At 43.9% G+C, this 22,899-nt stretch overlaps 1 protein-coding gene across 1 annotated transcript in view; it reads right to left on the reverse strand.

Annotated features, from left to right (window-relative positions):
* Window positions 1-522: 522 nt before the first annotated feature.
* Window positions 523-22,899, reverse strand: part of TAS1R1 (taste 1 receptor member 1) — a 40,686-nt gene continuing 18,309 nt past the window's right edge. Inside the window, exon 5 of the mRNA XM_073657863.1 lies at window positions 523-1,766. Coding sequence (XP_073513964.1) covers window positions 832-1,766 — 935 coding nt within the window. The 3' untranslated portion in view covers window positions 523-831. The remainder of the gene's footprint in view (window positions 1,767-22,899) is intronic.

The raw sequence follows: 22,899 nt of genomic DNA on the forward strand, positions 1-22,899 counted from the left end.
CTTTGTATGCGCTTAGCTCCCCCTGGTGGCAGCTGCAGGCAGCAAGTTTTATCATCTGTCTCAAGAAAAAGCAGCGGATTTAGTCACATGAGTCACATTATCAATGCACTTATGTCAGTTGCCTCTTGTAAATATACTGACAAATATAGTGTTCTGACTGAGTTGCCTAATTATGAAGAATCTGAACCACTTTCTATGAACCCGGGAGTTGCTAAGGCTTCTTAGTCTATGGGTTATTTTTATATGGTTCTGCGCAATAACCACACCACTAAAGCCTATGGATGTAATGGACACACATGAACCAGTAGACTTTAATAGAGAGTAACTCTAAAGCATGACCCCCTCCCCATCTATTCTGTAGGACAGGATCAACAAGGTCCCATTATTTTTCTGACAAGTGGAGGTCCCAGAATTGAGCCACATAAAAATTACCCATATAAATAGTGACCGCCAGGCGCATGCTGTAACTAGAAAGTGATGGACAAGTTGGAAAGGGATCGTCAATGGATCACCCAGGGAACTTGCCTTATGTGCCCTCCTGTCTCGCTAATTGTCCCTATCTACAGGTACTACATAGAGATGAGCAATTAGATTCATGCTGTAATGGTTTGGCGTCCGGCCCAATACTCTCGGCATCCTAATGACTAGGCCCCACATGATGTAGCAGGATGTAGTAAGCCCGAGAGCTTCCCAGGGTGCCGGGTCCAGGATTCCAATTGCAGAGGAGAAGACCGACTGCCGTGGAGGATGGGACCAAACACTTGACCAGGGCAGCACAAATCAAATTGCTTATCTCTAGGACTATAGAAGAGTACAATAACGGAGGGCCTCCTAGTCAGCAGCAGACTGTTTCTTGGTGTAGTTCTGGATGGCAGATTGGAAATGCTCAGTGGTGTTGAGTTTTGGCCTAAAGATAATAACGTAACACTTTGGAGTAAAATAACCAATAAGAATCCCCATCACACTGACTAATACAGCAGTTACATTGACGGCCGCTATGTATTTTCCCTGGTAGATGATATAGGTGGTGAAGAAGGCAATCCAGGAGAAGAAATAGACCAATAAACTGAAGGAGATACATTTTGCCTCATTGTAATTGTCCGGTAAATCTTTGCCCATATAGCAGAAGATGAAGCACAACATACTCAGGAGCCCAATGTAAGCAATCTGAGCGATGGAGCCCAAAGAAGCCGTCTCTGAGCATTTCAGTATGATCTGCTCTGGGAACGTGGCATAATCTTCAATGGGTAAAGGCGGGTTTACCACCATCCAGATGACACAGATCAGGGCCTGACCAGCGGTGCTGACAGCGATGAAGATATCCGAGCCGTTCTTCTTCACCCACATGTCGTACACTTTAGGCATGTAGGTGGCCATTTTGAAGATGCAAATGATCTGGAATGAATGGACCACAATGCAAGAAAAGCAAATTGTGAAGCTGACAGAGAAGATGGGTTGTCTCACCATACACGTGACAACCCCCGGCCTACCGAAATAACAATACAGGGTGCAACAGGAGCACGCCATTGACCATAACATCAGCAAACACATCTTCCCTCCCGCTGACTTTACCACCGGGGTATTGAGATTCATAAAGAATATAACTGCAATCGCTGCAATTAATAGGAGCAACAAAGTAACTATAGAGAGAAGGACAAGGGATAATGGATCAGTCCATGGAAGGTATTCTATAGTTCTATTGTAGCAGATCTCACTCTTCATGGGTGACCATTGATGAGATCCACATGGCTGGCATGTGTAGAGATCTGTAAGACATAAGTGAGATAGTGATCATGGGAAAATGCTACACCAGGGTATGTAGGGTTCACATGGTCTTGCAATGTCCAACATCTGTGGGTAACATTGAGCACTTCTGTATTAAGGACTTACGGTATTTTTCTTCTTATATAGCATGACAGAGTGCAGATCACCATGCCCATTCTGCTCTACAACTTAACTGGCCAGTAGCCTTATTGGCTGGCAAACATTAAACTATTCAATCTGTGAACTTCACTCATATTTGTATCTGAAAGTCAAAGGGGCTTCTGAAGATCAATGAGGATATATCCACTGCAGATTTTGCTACAAATCCACTGAAAACTCTGCAGCTAATCCTTGGCAAAATCTTCAAGAATTACATATGGATTTGTTAAGGATTTTGCTGTGAATTTCCTTGGTGTTTAGTATGTTTAATTTATAGGAAAGTGAGAACATCAAGTTGAGTTGACTAGTCTTGCATGCCATGGATGGTATATCAAATAGTATTGCCTTTGTAGCACTACCTTAGTAATCTGATTACTAAATTCATGTTCTCTAGCCTACAACAAGGTCTCGTGTAGGAAAGTTGGAGTTGCGAAAGTATAATTGTTGTGTACCCAGCTGGATTTAAGGGGCAGAGGTACAGGGCTGTGCACAAAGTCAATAAGACAAGAAACCCCAAGATCTTAAACCGGTTTCTCATGTCCAACATGCAAGATCTCAGTACTGACCGCAAAGTCCAGACCAGCCATGTTAACCCAAAGTCAGCAGTCTAATATGTGCTTATGAGATTGTTGAGTTCAGGTCAGGACCCTGCGGCTGTTCCAGATATCATGGTCTGTACTCGGACCGTGAATGTTGGACGTGTGAAAGTATTGTGGCTCAGTGGTTAGCACTGTTACTTTGCAGCGCTGTGCTCCTGCATTCAAATCCCACCAAGGACAACATCTGCAAGAAGTTTGTATGTTCTCCCCGTGTTTGCGTGGGTTTTCCTCTGGTTTCCTTTCACACTCCAAAAATATACTAACAGGGGATTTAGATTGTGAGCTCCACTGGAGACAGTGATGATAATGTCTTGTAAGGTGGCCGCCGGACAGATATGTATTATCAAGGGTAGTAGCTTTGGTGATGTAGGCCTGGGAAAGCATGCTCCAGCACATATAGTGCTGAGAGAGTTAATAGGGTGTATCAGGGCCGGGTTTTACGAGCAGCTGGGTGGGAATGGCAGCTCACATATCCCCACCCCGGGGGCGTGGTTTGGGAGATAAAATGGAAACCAAGTATCTCATTCACTGATTCACTGTCTGTGTCTGGAGATGTGTAGATCTGTGCTAAGGACTTAAGAATGGGATACTAACCTGAGCGAGCGAACCTGCGATATTGTATGGACTTTTTACTTTGTGTCTCCCCTTTGTGCTGGAAAAGGCTGTTTTTTTGTTTTGTTTCCTAAGCGGTTTATGCAGTCTTAATAAACCAGCCTGGATATTCCAATGAAATCTCTTCCTGTGCCTACCTCAACCGCAGCTGAGTGAGTACAACCCCTACAATTGATGCTAGGAGCAGGAGCATGAATTCCGAGGGGCAGTGTGACTGCCGCAGAGATACCACATGTCCTGGGTGAAAGCGACTGCAGGAGCGAAAGTCAAAAACATGAAGGAGCTGATAAAGCAACTGGTGCAGGCTAATCTCCAGCAGCAACAGATTTGGCAGCAGCAGCACCAACAGCAGCAGAAGCAATGGCAACAGCAGCAGCAGCACAGGCAGCAGATGGAACTCCTAGCCAAGGCGATGCGTAGAAGCCCAACCGCCCCACCTCCAACTCCAGGTGATGATTTACACGTGAGGTAGACGGTAAGAAGAGCCTTACAAAAGATAACCTCTGGTGATGACGTCGAGGTGTGACTGACGGTTTTTGAGAGTGTGGCAGAGCAGGAGAAATTGCTTCCGGAGCAGTGGGCTTGTGTCACCCAGGGGGAATATAGGGGACTCGGTACCTGGGCCTTTTACCTTGTTTAGGAGGTCACGGCAGTCGGCTCCCGGGCCCGTACTCTGGGTCTCTCTTTAAAAAGGGGTTTTAGTATACAGTTTGTCTCGTGATGCCACCTGCGGTTTCCGGTAATGGTTACCGGCGCTGCTGCAGACCTCCGGGGGTGATGGGAAGGCAGCTGGAATGTTCCTGCTCCCCACAGGCGGAGCGGGCCCCCGGGCAGTGTAGGTGCAGATGGTGGTGATGCTGGGGCTTGTAGTGCAGGAGAGATGGCGCAGCAGGAGTAACTGACAGAGACAGGGGATTCACTTCAGTACCTTTACTGGTGTGGATGTCAGGTATGGTCCAGGGTACTCGGTAGGAAGGGTGCACTTCAGGACTTCTCCCCAGTGAGCGGGTATAAGGCCTCCTGGTCCGTGTCTCCCTCTCGCTAAGCTCCTGGCCAGCCTGCAACTGGGCCTAGCTTCTGTGTCGTGCTGTTCCTTCACCTGTCGCTTGGTAGTAGGACCTTTTTCTGGCAACCACTATCCCTGGACGCCGGGGTCTTCGTGGTTCCTAGTCCTGTCAATGGTTTAGCTTCAGGTCGACCAGAGACTTGTAGTCCTTCTGGTATGCCGGTGATCCCTACTGGGTATAAAGGACCCTGTAGGCGCGGACCCGGTGTCCGGCTTGTGTCTTGGGGTGAGCCTATGATGTTCCTCTGCCCCCTCAACTCCTCTCTCCTCTCCTCTTTGCCTCCGGCCACACTCGGGGCCCTCAATACAGCAGCAGACGTGCTGCGTCTTCACTGCTCTCAGTGGCAGCACACTCTCTGAACAACTAACTGACTGCCGGGCTCCACCCTTCATATATATATATATATATCCCTAACGGGCTCCCTCTGGTGGTATGAGGTGGAAGGGTGGAGGTGTCTGTTTGTAATGAGGGCCTCTTGTGGAGAAGTCCATCCTTGCACCCTTTTGGGTCCTGTGGTACCTGTGAACAGCAGGGTGCCACAGGCAGAGGTTCTGGCGCCATATTTAACAGGGGAACTGCAGAAGGCCTATTATGACCTGGCCTTGCAGGACGCAAATGAGTATGCCAAGTTGAAGACTGAGATTTTGACTAACTGTCAGGGCGCAACAAGTGCACCACTGGTCCTATTGCAGTGTCAAACTTCCCCAGTCCCAAATGTTCGACCTCCTACACCTGGTCCAAAAGTGGTTGCAACCTGAATCTTCCTCCCCAGCACAGATGATGGAGATTATCGTCATGGACAGGTTCATACACTCCCTTCCAAGGCAGGTGCAATCCTGGGTTGCCCAGGGAAATCCCCATAATGTCGATGACCTGGTGTGGTTGGTGGAAAGGTACCAGGTGGTCGAGAGTTCACTGGGGAAGCAACGGGTCTTAGCATCTCCATACTGGTGTTCCCAAAGGGGGGGCAGACACCCAAAAGAGGGGAACTAGAGCCACATCTGTGAGGCATTCAAGAGCCCAGGAGGTGCCTGAGTTGCTGCCAAAGGCCCCATCCAATAGCATAATTTGTTGAAGATGTCACATTCCAGGTCGCCCGTTGCCCCATGGCCAACAATTCAATGGACTTCAGAATAGGACGACGCTGCTCATATTTTGCATATCCTGCCTGCAGTGCTGTCCCTCAACCAAGCGAGGGACCGCAGGCCTGCCCCATGTTAGTGAATGGACTGCAAATGACTGGTTTATTGGACTCGGGGAGATTGGTAACCCTAGTGAGGGCCACAATTCCTCATTGGCTGGTTCCAGGGAAAATGGTGGGCGTCCGCTGTATCCATGGGGATGCTAAGGACTACCCTGTGGGCTGAGTGGTCATAGACACAAACTTTGGCGCCGAGTGCCACGAGGTGGGCATAGTCAAGGACCTATTGCACCCTGTTATAATAGGGTGGGACTTTGCCTTTTTTTGGGACTTGTGGGGGAAAGGGACAACGTGGTTGTCCAGACAACAGCCAGATTCCTACTAAAGAAACCTAGTCGCAGGCTGCAGCTGACAGGTTTCCCTTTTGTGTGCTTGTTGGTGATGAGGATGAGGCAGCATCACCGGAGGCCAACATCCATGAGCTAGAAGTGTCCGGAGGTAACTTTGCAACCATCCACCTCAGGGACTTAACGTTCAATAACGTGACTGTTCTCAATGTTGTTGCTCAAGAGCTGGGGGCTGACACCTGATATCTGTACTTTGCCATAAATGGGGAGTTACTAGATCGGGTCGCCAAGCTCAGAGGGGAGGTAATTGAGCAGTTACTAGTGCCAGGGCCGTACAGACGTAGGGTGTTAGATATGGCCCATGCTTATGTGTTACGTGGTCATCTGGGGGTAGCTGCATATCATTAAGGTCCCATTCCATCGCACTGCAATGGATCTAATGTGACCCCTGGTCAAGTCTGCCAGAGGACATCATTATATTCTGGTGGTACTGGACTATGGTATCCGGAGGCCGTACCACTATGAAACTCCTCGTCCAAGTGTATAGCCCAGAGGTTGGTCCATATCTTTTCCTGGACGGAGTTGCCTAAGGAGATCCTGACGGGCCAATGGACTCCAGTCTACCACCCATAGACAGACCGCTTGGTGGAGAGGTTTAATAAAACCTTGCATCCCATGTTGCAGAAGGTCGTATAGAAGGATGGCCGAGTCTAAGACTGTCTACTGCAGTACCTTCAATTCTCCATCAGAGAAGTCCCACAGACCTCTACTGGATTCTCCCTTTTTCAGCTTTTCAGCTGTTGTATGGCCGACACCCCCGCAGACTCCTGGACATAACAAAGGGGACTTGGGAGACGGAGTCTACACCCTACAGGAGTGTAATTGAACATGTGGTCCAGATGCAAGAGCGGATTGCCGAGGTGATGCCAATTGTGGAAGACCACCTGCTCAAAGCACAAGAGGCACAGTCGAGGGTGTACAATAGATCGGCAAGGGTGAGACACTTCAACCCCAGGGATTGGGTACTGGTGCTGGTACCTACGGTGGAGAGAAAATGCCTAGCCAAGTGACAGGGCCAATATGAAGTAAAATTTTCACAGTCAATTCCAATTGGAGTAGTAAGTCTAAAAAGTAACTTTTATTCAATATGTCTTAAAATTTTATACACAAAGCACATAACAAATTCTAAAATCTTTGTCCATGTATTGACTATTAAATATAGTTTTTGGTGTCCCTTTTATTTGTATTAAGGTCCAAGATTTCATAAATAGAGTTTTCATATAGAGTCTCTTTTTATTGGATATATATATGACTCCGTCTTTTTATAGTTTTTCAAGGGAGTGTCGTATCCAACATATATTTATATAAGCAGAAACTCTCCAATTTAGTGTGAAATTGATTGTCTATCCAGACTGTTTAATTGGAAATCTAAGGTCTGATTATTCTATTCACACATAAATTGATGTATCTGGTTCATTTAGCGCTGTCCTCATTCACAGGTGCAGTGCCAATAGCTATATTCTTATTGTATTCACACTGGGTTTGATATATCCACACTTGATTTATCTAATTCATTTAGCGCTGCCTTCATTCGCAGGTGCAGTGCCAATAGCTATATTCTTAGACCCTTATATTGAGGTAGCCTGATAGACCAATTCTAATAACTCAATTATAGCGGTCCTGTACGCTATCTGTGCTCTTGCTCAGCCCTACGCGTTTCATCATTTTTGGATGGGACTGCTATGATCATCAGGGGCTCGCAGTCTATATTCCTATTGTTTAAGATAATATGATGCATATATGATAAACCTATCGGCAGGGTTTATCATACCAGCATGCTTTTATACAAGGCTTGATACCGCCTCTTACTTATCTCATCGTACTGCTGTCCAATGTAGTGGCTGGGACGCAGTATAGGCGTGTCGTATTGTAAGTCATGTAACTCTGCGGGGGCTCGTCTCGTTTGTCCTATGAAATCACTTTCCTCATATGGGGCTGTTTTAGTTGCGCTACGTTCACGCAATATTATTCTATTCTTTATAGTCTATTCTTTATGTATGTACTAGCATAATGGATGGGATCTTTTGAGGAAGTCTTTTATGAATTCATTGTTATTTGTTATAATTCTGTCATGATTAGTGTTGAGCATTCCGATACTGAAATATCGGGTATCGCCTGATATTCGCGGTATCAGAGTTCCGATACTTTTAGTATATCAAATACTGGAATCGGAAGTTCCCATAATGCCTGCGCTCTGCAGTGTCTCTGAAGGATGACAAGTTGGATGGCAGCGCTCAGCTTACTGTACTTGTCATTTAGTGTTAAAGGATTTATTTAAAAAAATTATAGTGTTTTCATGCACCGTCTCTTTAAAAAAGCCGGCCGGCAATTCAGCAGCGGCATACACCGGTACCCGACAATTTACAACAGAAAGAATAGAGCATCACACATAGATTAGATAGATAGAAACATGTCAGTCACATATATAAGAAGTACAGTGACAGTGTTGCTTACTGTACTTGTCATTTAGTGTTAAAATAAAGGATTTATTAAAAAAAAAATTGGCGTGGGGTTCCCCGTAATTTTAGTCTCTAGCGGAGGTTAAGCAGACAGCTGGGGCAGATGTTTGAAGCCTGGAAAGGGGGTAATACTCATGGAGCTTCCCAGGCTACTAATATCAGCCCCCCGCTGAATACCTAGCCTTTACTAGCTATTAAAATGGGGGACCCCAAAAAAAAATTACTTGGGGTCCCCCCTATTTTAATAGCTAGCAAAGGTTAGGCAGACAGCTGGGGGCTGATATTAATAGCCCAGGAAGGGTGCCATGAATATTGGCCCCCTCCCAGGCTAGAAACACCAGCGTCAGCCGCCTCAGAAATGGCGCATCCGTAGGATGCGCCAATTCTGGCACTTAGCCTCGCTTTTCCCACTGCCCTGTAGCAGTGGCAGTGGGGTAATAGAGTTGGGGTTGATGTCAGCTTATAATGCCAGCTGACATCAAGCCCAGGTTAGTAATGGAGAGGCGTCTATAAGACACCCCCATTACTAACCCCATAGTCAAAGTTAAAAAAAAAAACACAAACACCCAGAATAAAGTCCTTTAATTGAAATAAACACACAATTGTTTAATGTTCTAAATTCAACCATACTTACCATCACACTCATTCCAGCTGAAGCCAACGATTTCCTGCAATAAAAGTAAAATAATAAACCAACCTCATCCTTACCTTTCCATGGTTCCCACGACGGCTTCAGCTCTGCTACATTGACATGACAGGCTGGATCGCAACAGAACGCTGCCATCCAGCTTGCCATGCCGCACACACTGAGAAGCGCAGGCATGCTTGCACTCCTGTGTCTAGCTGTGACGTCATAAAGATGAGCCGAAGTCATGTCCAATGAACTCAGCTCACCTCATGCACGTCACTGACAGCGTGGGAAAATTCTCCTGCGCTCAGCGCTTGAGCAGGAGAATTTTCCCACGCTGTCAGTGACGTGCATGAGGTGAGCTGAGTTCATTGGACATGAGCTCACCTCATGTACGTCACTGACAGCGTGAGAAAATTCTCCTGCGCTCAGCACTTCAGCAGGAGAATTCTCTCACGCTCAAGCGCTGAGCGCAGGAGAATTTTCCCACGCTGTCAGTGACGTGCATGAGGTGAGCTCATGTCCAATGAACTCAGCTCACCTCATGCACGTCACTGACAGCGTGGGAAAATTCTCCTGCGCTCAGCGCTTGAGCAGGAGAATTTTCCCACGCTGTCAGTGATGTGCATGAGGTGAGCTGAGTTCATTGGACATGACCTCGGCTCATCTTTATGCCGTCACAGCCAGACACTGAGGAGCGCAACCATAACTGCGCTTCTCAGTCTCTGCGGCATGGCAAGCTGGATGGCAGCTTTCGGCTGCGATCCAGCCTGTCAAGTGAATGTAGCAGAGCTGGAGCCGTTGTGGGAACCATGGAAAGGTAAGGATGAGGTTGGTTTATTATTTTACTTTTATTGCAGGAGATCGTTGGCTTCAGCTGGAATGAGCGTGATGGTAAGTATGGTTTAATTTAGAACAATAAAGAATTGTGTCTTTATTTCAATTAAAGGACTTTATTCTGGGTGTTTGTGTTTTTTTTTTTAACTTTGACTATGGGGTTAGTAATGGGGGTGTCTTATAGACGCCTCTCCATTACTAACCTGGGCTTGATGTCAGCTAGCATTATAAGCTGACATCAACCCCAACTCTATTACCCCACTGCCACTGCTACAGGGCAGTGGGAAGAGCGAGGCTAAGTGCCAGAATTGGCGCATCCTATGAATGCGCCATTTCTGGGGCGGCTGACGGCTGGTGTTTCTAGCCTGGGAGGGGGCCAATATTCATGGCACCCTTCCTGGGCTATTAATATCAGCCCCCAGCTGTCTGCCTAGCCTTTGCTAGCTATTAAAATATGGGGGACCCCACATCAATTTTTTGGGGGTCCCCCATTTTAATAGCTAGTAAAGGCTAGGTATTCAGCTGGGGGCTGATATTAGTAGCCTGGGAAGCTCCGTGGGTATTACCCCCTTCCTAGGCTTCAAACATCTGCCCCAGCCGTCTGCTTAACCTCCGCAAGAGACTAAAATTACGGGGAACCCCACGCCAATTTTTTTTTTAATAAATCCTTTATTTTAACACTAAATGACAAGTACAGTAATCAACACTATCACTGTACTTCTTATATATGTGACTGACATGTTCCTATCTATCTAAGCTATGTGTGATTCTCTATTCTTTCTATTCTAAATTGTCGGGTACCGCTGCTGAATTGCCAGCCGGCTTTTTTAAAGAGACGGTGCATAAAAACACTGTTATTTTTTTTAATAAATCCTTTACACTAAATGACAAGTACAGTAAGCAACACTGTCACTGTACTTTTTATATATGTGACTGACATGTTTCTATCTATCTAATCTATGTGTGATGCTCTATTCTTTCTGTTCTAAATTGTCAGGTGTCATGTAATAGATTCTACATTATTCTTAGTTGTTTTCCTTCATGTAGAATTAACCTACAAGGAAAGAAAGGGTTTATTTTTATTCCGATATTTGTGTCCCATTGACTTGCATTGGTTTCCGGTATCGGAATCAGCGATATCCGATATTTTTGGGGTATCGGTCCGATCCAATCCGATATTTCCCGATATCGGAAGGTGTCGCTCAACACTAGTCATGATATATCATTTATCGGACAGATCTTCCTGTTTCATATAGTGTTTATTCCTCATTGATTTAAGATGTAATTTCTATTTTAAAGCGACTATTTAATAATATCGAACTACAGTACAGACCAAAAGTTTGGACACACCTTCTCATTTAAAGATTTTTCTGTATTTTCATGACTATGAAAATTGTACATTCACACTGAAGGCATCAAAACTATGAATTAACACATGTGGAATTATAAACTTAACAAAAAAGTGTGAAACAACTGAAAATATGTCTTATATTCTAGGTTTTTCAAAGTAGTCACCTTTTTCCTTTGATAACTGCTTAGCACACTCTTGGCATTCTCTTGATGAGCTTCAAGAGGTAGTCACCGGAAATGGTCTTCCAACATTCTTGAAGGAGTTCCCAGCTTAGCACTTGTTGGCCCTTTTGCCTTCACTCTGTGGTGCAGCTCACCCCAAACCATCTCGATTGGGTTCAGGTCTGGTGACTGTGGAGGCCAGGTCATCTGGCATAGCATCCCATCACTCTCCCTCTTGGTAAAATAGCCCTTACACAGCCTGGAGATGTGTTTGGGGTCATTGTCCTGTTGAAAAATAAATGATGGTCCAACTAAACGCAAACCGGATGGAATAGCATGCCGCTGCAAGATGCTGTGGTAGCCATGCTGGTTCAGTATGCCTTCAATTTTGAATAAATCCCCAACAGTGTCACCAGCAAAGCACCCCCACACCATCACACCTCCTCCTCCATGCTTCACGGTGGGAACCAGGCATGTAGAGTCCATCCGTTCACCTTTTCTGCGTCGCACAAAGATCTCAAATTTGGACTCATCAGACCAAAGCACAGATTTCCACTGGTCTAATGTCCATTCCTTGTGTTCTTTAGCCCAAACAAGTCTCTTCTGCTTGTTGCCTGTCCTTAGCATTGGTTTCCTAGTAGCTATTTTACCATGAAGGCCTGCTGCACAAAGTCTCCTCTTAACAGTTGTTGAAGAAATGTGTCTGCTGCTAGAACTCTGTGTGGCATTGACCTGGTCTCTAATCTGAGCTGCTGTTAACCTGCGATTTCTTAGGCTGGTGACTCGGATAAACTTATCCTCAGAAGCAGAGGTGACTCTTGGTCTTCCTTTCCTGGGGCGGTCCTCATGTAAGCCAGTTTCTTTGTAGCGGTTGATGGTTTTTGCAACTGCACTTGGGGACACTTTCAAAGTTTTCCCAATTTTTCAGACTGACTGACCTTCATTTCTTAAAGTAATGATGGCCACTCATTTTTCTTTACTTAGCTGCTTTTTTCTTGCCATAATACAAATTCTAACAGTCTATTAAGTAGGACTATCAGCTGTGTATCCACCTGACTTCTGCACAACACAACTGATGGTCCCAACCCCATTTATAAGGCAAGAAATCCCACTTATTAAACCTGACAGGGCACACCTGTAAAGTGAAAACCATTTCCGGTGACTACCTCTTGAAGCTCATCAAGAGAATGCCAAGAGTGTGCAAAGCAGTCATTAAAGCAAAAGGTGGCTACTTTGAAGAACCTAGAATATAAGAGATATTTTCAGTTGTTTCACACTTTTTTGTTAAGTATATAATTCCACATGTGTTAATTCATAGTTTTGATGCCTTCTGTGTGAATGTACAATTTTCATAGTCATGAAAATACAGAAAAATCTTTAAATGAGAAGGTGTGTCCAAACTTTTGGTCTGTACTGTATATCTATATGATAGTATAATGTCTTTCTTATTTTTATTAGTATCTAGGTTGGTAAATCTCAAAAACTGAGTTTTTGATTAACTAGAATATCATATATATAATCTCTATATCTATGAACCTTGAGTGTATACTTTATAATCTGAGGATTACAGGATAGTCACTGTGAGCCTAATCCTGATATTATCAGGTTCTGTTTTTCAGCTAGCTTTCAAGTGTACGTTCTTTAGTTATATTTATAGTGCAACACTGGTTTGATAGTTATATGGATCAATATCCGTTATGAAGGTCAGGGTCAGGATTATAGTTGTCGTATAGGTTACACTGAGGCTAGAGAGACCTATTGGAGAGGGTAGAGGTATTTTATAAAATGTTAAATTTTGGTGAAGAGAATCGTTTAGTGGTATCATTATTGTCAAAATGGAAGGACTACATCAGGGGTGGAACTATTATTCTGTGTCAATGAAACACGTGAATGACAATGTCTCATTGACACCATATGGGTTATATGATTTGATCCTGAGGATCCATCTACTTTCTTTTTGAAGAAGCAGTTGGTCCCAGTTACCTCCTCTTACAGGAGGACGCACCAATTCGATAACTTTGAAGTGTAGAGAAAATGAGTCCAAGGTGTGTTTCTCAAGCATATGTCTTGACAAAGTTGTGTCTTCTTTTCGTCTAATATAGCCTATATTATCTAGTATCCGTCTTCTGAATTCTCTTTTTGTTTTGCCAATGTAATTCATCGGACATTGGCAAGTGGCCATATAGATTACTCCTATTGTTTTGCAATTGGCAAATTCACGATTTTGGAATTCTTGTTTTGTTGTAGCACTGACAAATTTTTTGCTTTAACAAATATATTTGCAGGCTTTACAGCCACCGCATTTGAAAGTGCCAAGAATGTCCTTATTCAGCCATGTCTTTTTGGCTGTGTTGTCCTCCACAAAGTGGCTACGCACTAGATGGTCTCTTAAATTCTTGTCCCGTCTATATGTAACCCTGGGTTTCTCTGGAATTACATCTTGTAGATCTTTATCTGATCTCAAAATGGCCCAGAGATCTTGGAGTATATTCATAACTCCTAGATTTTGATCATCATAAGTTCCTATTAGATGGATTTTGTTGTTTTGCTGTTCTCGTAATTTGGGGGTCAGTAAAGAATTTCTATCTCTTGCGAGGGCATACCGGTATGCTTCACCCAATATTCTCTTAGGGTATCCTTTCTGTAGGAATCGTTGTTGTAGCTCCCTTGACTTTGTCATATATTCGTTAATCGTTGAGCAGTTTCTCCTTAAGCGTATATATTGGCTTTTTGGTATCCCTTTACGTAGAGGAGTCGGATGATGGCTTTGCCATGATAGTAGCCCATTTGTGGCTGTCGGTTTCCAATACAATGTTGTAGATAATTGGCCTTGTTCGGTAGTTGTTATGGTAATATCGAGAAAATTTAGACTCTGTTTCTGGATTTCGCTGGTAAAGTACAGGCCTAGTTGCTTCTGATTGAGACGATTAGCAAATTCACTGAACTTTGTATCTGTATCTGTCCATAAAATGAAGATGTCATCAATATACCTCACCCACAATAGTATGGGCGAGGTATATTGGTCCATCTGTTCTGAAAATACTATTTGATTCTCCCAATAACCTAGGTAAAGATTTGCAAAACTAGGAGCACAGGGACTGCCCATGGCAGTCCCGAGTTGCTGATGGTAAAAATGGCCTCCGAAGGTGAAGATGTTTTTGGTCAAGATGAATCTAAGTAGTTCAATAACAAAATTGTTGTGTTCATAATATTGTACACCTCTTGTGTGTAGAAAGGATTCAACTGTTTTACATCCTAGGTTATGAGGAATTGAACTATAGAGTTGTTCTACATCAAGACTTGCCAGTAGAGTCCCTGGTGGAATTTCCAGGTTTTCAAGCTTTTTTAGAATATCCATTGTATCTCTTACGTAAGAAGGTAGACTAATCACAAATTTTTTTAGGATTTTTTTCTACAAAGATACTGATGTTTTGGGTTATACTTCTTATTCCTGATACTATAGGGCGTCCTTTAAGATTTTGTATTCCCTTGCGTACTTTGGGGACCCCATAGAATGTCGGTATTTGTGGATGTTCGATCAATAAAAATTCATGTTCTTTTTTTATCTATAAGGCCATTTACTCTGGCTTCTGCTAGGATGTTTCTCAGTTCTCAGTTCATCCCTGCTGATAAACCTATCATATATGCATCATATTATCTTAAACAATAGGAATATAGACTGCGAGCCCCTGATGATCATAGCAGTCCCATCTAAAAATGATGAAACGCGTAGGGCTGAGCAAGAGCACAGATAGCGTACAGGACCGCTATAATTGAGTTATTAGAATTGGTCTATCAGGCTACCTCAATATAAGGGTCTAAGAATATAGGTATGGGCACTGCATCTGCGAATGAAGGCAGTGCTAAATGAATTAGATAAATCAAGTGTGGATAAATCAAATCCAGTGTGAATACAATAAGAATATAGCTATTGGCACTGCACCTGTGAATGAGGACAGCGCTAAATGAACCAGATACATCAATTTATGTGTGAATGCAGTAATCAGACCTTAGATTTCCAATGAAACAGTCTGGATTAGAGATGAGCGTTGTTCTACTCGAACTGTTCGCCAATCTCAAATTCGAGCTGTTTTGGGCGGTGTTCGAGCCGTTCGGCGAACACGAACAATTTGAGAAAAATTCGGCAGTTCGAGGTTATGTTCGATAACTGTTCGTGCACCAAAATCATAACTGGATTTTTTCTCAGTAATGATGAAAATGAATGTTAATACGCAGTTTGAGTGTACAGCGGGGTGGGGGGAGGGGCAGGGGATGGATCTCTGCAGGAACAATGAAGATCTCCATTTTTTTTTCTCTTTCCCGCATTTACAGTGGGGAGGTGCAATCTGTCAGTCTATCAGCAGCGCACACACGGAGCGAAGTGCTTTTTTTCACACAAGCAAGGGCATGTGTCATTGGCAGTGTATGTCACATGTCCTTGCCCTATAAGACCAAGCCATTTTCCCCGTCGCCACCATTTTCTCACTGCTGCAGCTGCGTGTTAGACGGCACCGCTGTTGCTGTGTGCGCTATACCTTGTTAATTTCAAGCCAATTTTCGCACAAATATACAGATAGCTTGGGAGTAGGGAATAGTTGTGATTGCAGTCCTTTTAAGGACTAGGTTACAGCATTTCCTACGACTTTTATCAGGCAGGTCTGTGCTCTTAAATAGATAGGTTGTGGGAGTAAAGACTAATTGTAATTGGAGTCCTTTTCAGGACTAGGTTACATCAGTTCCTATCAGTTTTTGCCAGGCAGGTCTGTGCCAGTGCTGTGCAAGTTTTTTTCACAGCATTTGGCTGAATCTAGCAAAGCTAATCCTTTTTGGCCTATTGCAGAGTGTGTTAGTCAGTGGAGTAGCCTATCTGTGTTGCAAGATATACCACCTGTGTATAGAATACCAATTTTTTTACTGCACCTAGTGAAGTAAAATCTTTTGGGCATAGCATCATTCTATTAGTCCATCTATACTGACCTCCATCAGGTTGCAAACTGAATCTAATTTTTTTCTGCATCTAGCTCTGAAAAAATATTGGGCTTCTAGCTGTGTGTGGGTCTTGTTCTATTAATCCATCTATACTGACCTCCATCAGGTTGCAAACTGAATATAATTTTTTTCTGCATCTAGCTCTGAAAAAATATTGGGCCTTCTAGCAGTGTGTGGGACTTGTTCTATTAGTCCACCTATACTGACCTCCATCAGGTTGCAAACTGAATATATTTTTTTCTGCATCTACCTCTGAAAAAATATTGGGCTTCTAGCTGTGTGTGGGACTTGTTGTATTAGTCCATCTATACTGACCTCCATCAGGTTGCAAACTGAATCTAATTTTTTTCTGCATCTAGCTCTGAAAAAATATTGGGCTTCTAGCTGTGTGTGGGTCTTGTTCTATTAATCCATCTATACTGACCTCCATCAGGTTGCAAACTGAATATAATTTTTTTCTGCATCTAGCTCTGAAAAAATATTGGGCTTCTAGCTGTGTGTGGGTCTTGTTCTATTAATCCATCTATACTGACCTCCATCAGGTTGCAAACTGAATATAATTTTTTTCTGCATCTAGCTCTGAAAAAATATTGGGCCTTCTAGCAGTGTGTGGGACTTTTTCTATTAGTCCACCTATACTGACCTCCATCAGGTTGCAAACTGAATATATTTTTTTCTGCATCTAGCTCTGAAAAAATATTGGGCTTCTAGCTGTGTGTGGGTCTTGTTCTATTAATCCATCTATACTGACCTCCATCAGGTTGCAAACTGAATATAATTTTTTTCTGCATCTAGCTCTGAAAAAATATTGGGCTTCTAGCTGTGTGTGGGACTTGTTGTATTAGTCCATCTATACTGACCTCCATCAGGTTGCAAACTGAATCTAATTTTTTTCTGCATCTAGCCCTGAAAAAATATTGGGCTTCTAGCTGTGTGTGGGTCTTGTTCTATTAATCCATCTATACTGACCTCCATCAGGTTGCAAACTGAATATAATTTTTTTCTGCATCTAGCTCTGAAAAAATATTGGGCTTCTAGCTGTGTGTGGGTCTTGTTCTATTAATCCATCTATACTGACCTCCATCAGGTTGCAAACTGAATATAATTTTTTTCTGCATCTAGCTCTGAAAAAATATTGGGCCTTCTAGCAGTGTGTGGGACTTGTTCTATTAGTCCACCTATACTGACCTCCATCAGGTTGCAAACTGAATATAATTTTTTTCTGCATCTAGCTCTGAAAAAATATTGGGCTTCTAGCTGTGTGTGGGTATTGTTCTATTAATCCATCTATACTGACCTCCATCAGGTTGCAAACTGAATATCATTTTTTTCTGCATCTAGCTCTGAAAAAATATTGGGCTTCTAGCTGTGTGTGGGTCTTGTTCTATTAATCCATCTATACTGACCTCCATCAGGTTGCAAACTGAATATAATTTTTTTCTGCATCTAGCTCTGAAAAAATATTGGGCTTCTAGCTGTGTGTGGGTCTTGTTCTATTAATCCATCTATACTGACCTCCATCAGGTTGCAAACTGAATATAATTTTTTTCTGCATCTAGCTCTGAAAAAATATTGGGCCTTCTAGCAGTGTGTGGGACTTGCTCTATTAGTCCAACTATACTGACCTCCATCAGGTTGCAAACTGAATATATTTTTTTCTGCATCTACCTCTGAAAAAATATTGGGCTTCTAGCTGTGTGTGGGACTTGTTGTATTAGTCCATCTATACTGACCTCCATCAGGTTGCAAACTGAATATAATTTTTTTCTGCATCTAGCTCTGAAAAAATATTGGGCCTTCTAGCAGTGTGTGGGACTTGTTCTATTAGTCCACCTATACTGACCTCCATCAGGTTGCAAACTGAATATATTTTTTTCTGCATCTACCTCTGAAAAAATATTGGGCTTCTAGCTGTGTGTGGGACTTGTTGTATTAGTCCATCTATACTGACCTCCATCAGGTTGCAAACTGAATCTAATTTTTTTCTGCATCTAGCTCTGAAAAAATATTGGGCTTCTAGCTGTGTGTGGATCTTGTTCTATTAATCCATCTATACTGACCTCCATCAGGTTGCAAACTGAATATAATTTTTTTCTGCATCTAGCTCTGAAAAAATATTGGGCTTCTAGCTGTGTGTGGGTCTTGTTCTATTAATCCATCTATACTGACCTCCATCAGGTTGCAAACTGAATATAATTTTTTTCTGCATCTAGCTCTGAAAAAATATTGGGCCTTCTAGCAGTGTGTGGGACTTGTTCTATTAGTCCACCTATACTGACCTCCATCAGGTTGCAAACTGAAAATATTTTTTTCTGCATCTACCTCTGAAAAAATATTGGGCTTCTAGCTGTGTGTGGGACTTGTTGTATTAGTCCATCTATACTGACCTCCATCAGGTTGCAAACTGAATATAATTTTTTTCTGCATCTAGCTCTGAAAAAATATTGGGCTTCTAGCTGTGTGTGGGTCTTGTTCTATTAATCCATCTATACTGACCTCCATCAGGTTGCAAACTGAATATAATTTTTTTCTGCATCTAGCTCTGAAAAAATATTGGGCTTCTAGCTGTGTGTGGGTCTTGTTCTATTAATCCATCTATACTGACCTCCATCAGGTTGCAAACTGAATATATTTTTTTTCTGCATCTAGCTCTGATAAAATATTGGGCCTTCTAGCAGTGTGTGGGACTTGTTCTACTAGTCCACCTATACTGACCTCCATCAGGTTGCAAACTGAATATATTTTTTTCTGCATCTACCTCTGAAAAAATATTGGGCTTCTAGCTGTGTGTGGGACTTGTTGTATTAGTCCATCTATACTGACCTCCATCAGGTTGCAAACTGAATATAATTTTTTTCTGCATCTAGCTCTGAAAAAATATTGGGCTTCTAGCTGTGTGTGGGTCTTGTTCTATTAATCCATCTATACTGACCTCCATCAGGTTGCAAACTGAATATAATTTTTTTCTGCATCTAGCTCTGAAAAAATATTGGGCTTCTAGCTGTGTGTGGGTCTTGTTCTATTAATCCATCTATACTGACCTCCATCAGGTTGCAAACTGAATATAATTTTTTTCTGCATCTAGCTCTGAAAAAATATTGGGCCTTCTAGCAGTGTGTGGGACTTGTTCTATTAGTCCACCTATACTGACCTCCATCAGGTTGCAAACTGAATCTAATTTTTTTCTGCATCTAGCTCTGAAAAATATTGGGCTTCTAGCTGTGTGTGGGTCTTGTTCTATTAATCCATCTATACTGACCTCCATCAGCTTGCAAACTGAATATAATTTTTTTCTGCATCTAGCTCTGAAAAAATATTGGGCTTCTAGCTGTGTGTGGGTCTTGTTCTATTAATCCATCTATACTGACCTCCATCAGGTTGCAAACTGAATATAATTTTTTTCTGCATCTAGCTCTGAAAAAATATTGGGCCTTCTAGCAGTGTGTGGGACTTGTTCTATTAGTCCACCTATACTGACCTCCATCAGGTTGCAAACTGAATATATTTTTTTCTGCATCTACCTTTGAAAAAATATTGGGCTTCTAGCTGTGTGTGGGACTTGTTGTATTAGTCCATCTATACTGACCTCCATCAGGTTGCAAACTGAATATAATTTTTTTCTGCATCTAGCTCTGAAAAAATATTGGGCCTTCTAGCAGTGTGTGGGACTTGTTCTATTAGTCCACCTATACTGACCTCCATCAGGTTGCAAACTGAATATATTTTTTTCTGCATCTACCTCTGAAAAAATATTGGGCTTCTAGCTGTGTTTGGGACTTGTTGTATTAGTCCATCTATACTGACCTCCATCAGGTTGCAAATTGAATATAATTTTTTTCTGCATCTAACCCAGCCAATAGTTTTGGCCTAATACCACAGTTTGGCCACTCAGCTCTGCTCGGTTACCATCCATTGTTTTTTTGTGCAAACAACTTCAGAGTTGTGAATTAGTTAACCACCAAAATGAGTGGAAAAAGGCCTGCTGCTGGTGGAAAGGGGAATAGGCGTGTTGGGAAGGGGAAAAAAGGTTGTGTCCGCGGGGTAGGTGTTAAAGCAACAGTAACATCTGCAGAAGAAAGACCATCTTCCAGCCAAACTAAAATGTCTACTTCTTTTAGCGGACAATGTGATAAGATCCCTTTCTTACGGCCACGCCAATCGCTACAAATTCCAGATGAGGCACAAAAACAGCAGGTGCTTCAACGGATATCAAGTGCTCCTTTAAGTGGGCTCTCCTCCACATCAACTTCAACATCACAAATACTCCAGTCCTCAAAGGCGTCACCCAAATCGCACTTGCTTCCTCACAGCTCCCAAATCTCCAGCTGCCCGTCTGAGTATGAGGTAGAACAGATGGTTGAGTCTGCAGAGCTGTTTACTCATACTATAGCCTGGGAATCAGAGGTCGACTCCAGCGCTTCTGTGAATCCAGACGAGGAAATGATCTGCACTGATGCCCAGAATCTTTATGAGTCGGATCCAGGACCAGACGCAGAAGGTTCTGACCATAATGTAGACCCTCATTCCCAAACTGTAACTCCTGTTGGTGGAGACAATGAGGAAGACGATGATAAGACTCAAATACCTGATTGGAGCGACAACTTTAGTTTTTTGTCAGGGCAGGAACAGGTTGGCTCTGAGGACGACGGGTGTGATAACACACAGGGTGATGATGATGAGGTTGGAGATCCCACTTACTGTCAACCCACAGTCAGCCAAGAGATGAGGTCAGCAGAGGAGGTGGAGGAAGATGCTAGTGACGACGAGGTCAGGTTGCGCCTTCCTGGACAGAGACGTAGTACTGGAAGCACGTCAACAACTGCATCCACAAACACAACTCTGCCTCTCACCACAAGTCGTGGTGGCTCTTCAGGTCGCATGGGTGCTAAGCCTTGCATAGCCTGGGCATTTTTTCAGATCGATAAAGATGACCCAACTCGTGTTATCTGTAACATTTGTCAGCAAAAGCTAAGTAGAGGCCAAAAAATACAGAGTTTGAGTACTTCATGCATGAACCGGCACATGGACATGAAGCATAAGTTGCAGTGGGAAGCTCAGTGTGCTACAATGCGGCCTAGCCGGCCGGGCCAACCACCGTCTGCCATATCTTGTGCATCCGCGGCCTCTTCATCCTCTGTGACTGGGGGGACAGCAGTCACACCTGTTTTGGGGCGCAGACCTGCCACCTCTTTACCCGCAACAGCCAGCGTGATTGGCAGGTCATCATTTTCTTTGGAGGTGGTAACACCAGCTGGTGTTGAGCGCTGTCCGACATCGATAGCACCACCTTTGGATCAAGGCAACCTAACATGTCCGCCTGCATCTTCCTCACAGACCGGCAGTTTGCCGGGGACACCCTTATCAACCCCGTCTAAGCACAATAGCCAGCCCTCGGTCCCTCAGATGTGGACAAGTAAAAGACCATTTCCTCCTAGCCATGAGAAAGCTAAGAGGTTGAATTTCACCATCTGCAAGCTCTTGGCTACAGAAATGCTGCCTTTCCGCCTGGTGGACACAGAGGATTTTCGAGACCTTATGTCCGTCGCAGTGCCCCAGTACCAGATGCCCAGTCGGCACTACTTCTCAAAGAAAGGTGTGCCTGCGCTCCACCAGCATGTCGCACACAACATCACCGCTTCTTTGAGAAACTCTGTGTGTGACAGGGTGCATTTCAGCACAGACACTTGGACGAGTAGGCATGGACAGGGGCGTTACATGTCGCTGACTGGGCACTGGGTAACTATGGTGACAGCAGGACAAGGGGCTGCTGTCCAAGTCTTGCCGTCCCCACGAGTTGTGCGTCAATCCTCTTTATGTCAAAGTTCCTCCACTGCTTCTGCCTCCTCAACCTCCTCTCGGTCTTCCACCTGCACCCAAAGCCTGTCTGGTCATGCCACAAGCTTTCTAACTGCGCAGAAGGGATCCTGCACACCTCCTTACTATGCTGGCAGTAGGGCTCAACGTCATCAGGCGGTTTTTACATTGAAATGTCTGGGAAATGTGAGTCACACAGCTGAGGAGTTGTGGTCAGCTCTGGAGAACCAATTTCATGAATGGTTGTCTCCACTGGACCTGAAACCAGGGAAGGCCGTGTGCGACAATGCTGCAAACCTGGGTGCGGCCCTTCGCCGGGGCAATGTCACACACGTGCCTTGTATGGCTCACGTGTTGAACCTGGTTGTCCAGCAATTTTTAGCCCACTATCCCAGACTAGATGGCCTTCTGCAGAGGGCACGGTCGCTGTGTGCTCACTTCCGCCGTTCGCATCCCGCAGCTCAGCGACTTACATCTCTACAGAAGTCGTTGGGCCTGCCACTTCACCGGCTAAAATGCGATGTGCCTACCCGGTGGAATTCAACTCTGCACATGTTGCAGCGACTGTGGCAGAACCGACAAGCTCTGGTGCAATACGTTCTGATGTATAGCCTGGGCCAACGAGATTCAGAGGTGGGGCAAATCACGCTGGAGGAGTGGTCTCAGATCAGGGACCTATGCACCCTTCTGCACAGTTTTGAAATGGCGACGAAGATGTTTAGTGCTGACGATGCCATTATCAGCATGACTATTCCGGTGATTTACATGCTGGAGCACATGTTAAACAGAATTCGGAGTCAGGTGGTGGCACAAGAGGAGGTGGAGGAAGTAGAGGAGGAGGAGTTGTATGCGGAAGGGCTAACATCTGCAAGGTCCAGACGGTCGGCAGCACCAAGGCGGCAGGCATGTGA

The sequence above is a fragment of the Phyllobates terribilis genome, unplaced genomic scaffold, assembly GCF_046119375.1.
Source record: "Phyllobates terribilis strain yellow unplaced genomic scaffold, ASM4611937v1 Scaffold_12__6_contigs__length_324123572, whole genome shotgun sequence".
Lineage (NCBI taxonomy): Eukaryota > Metazoa > Chordata > Amphibia > Anura > Dendrobatidae > Phyllobates > Phyllobates terribilis.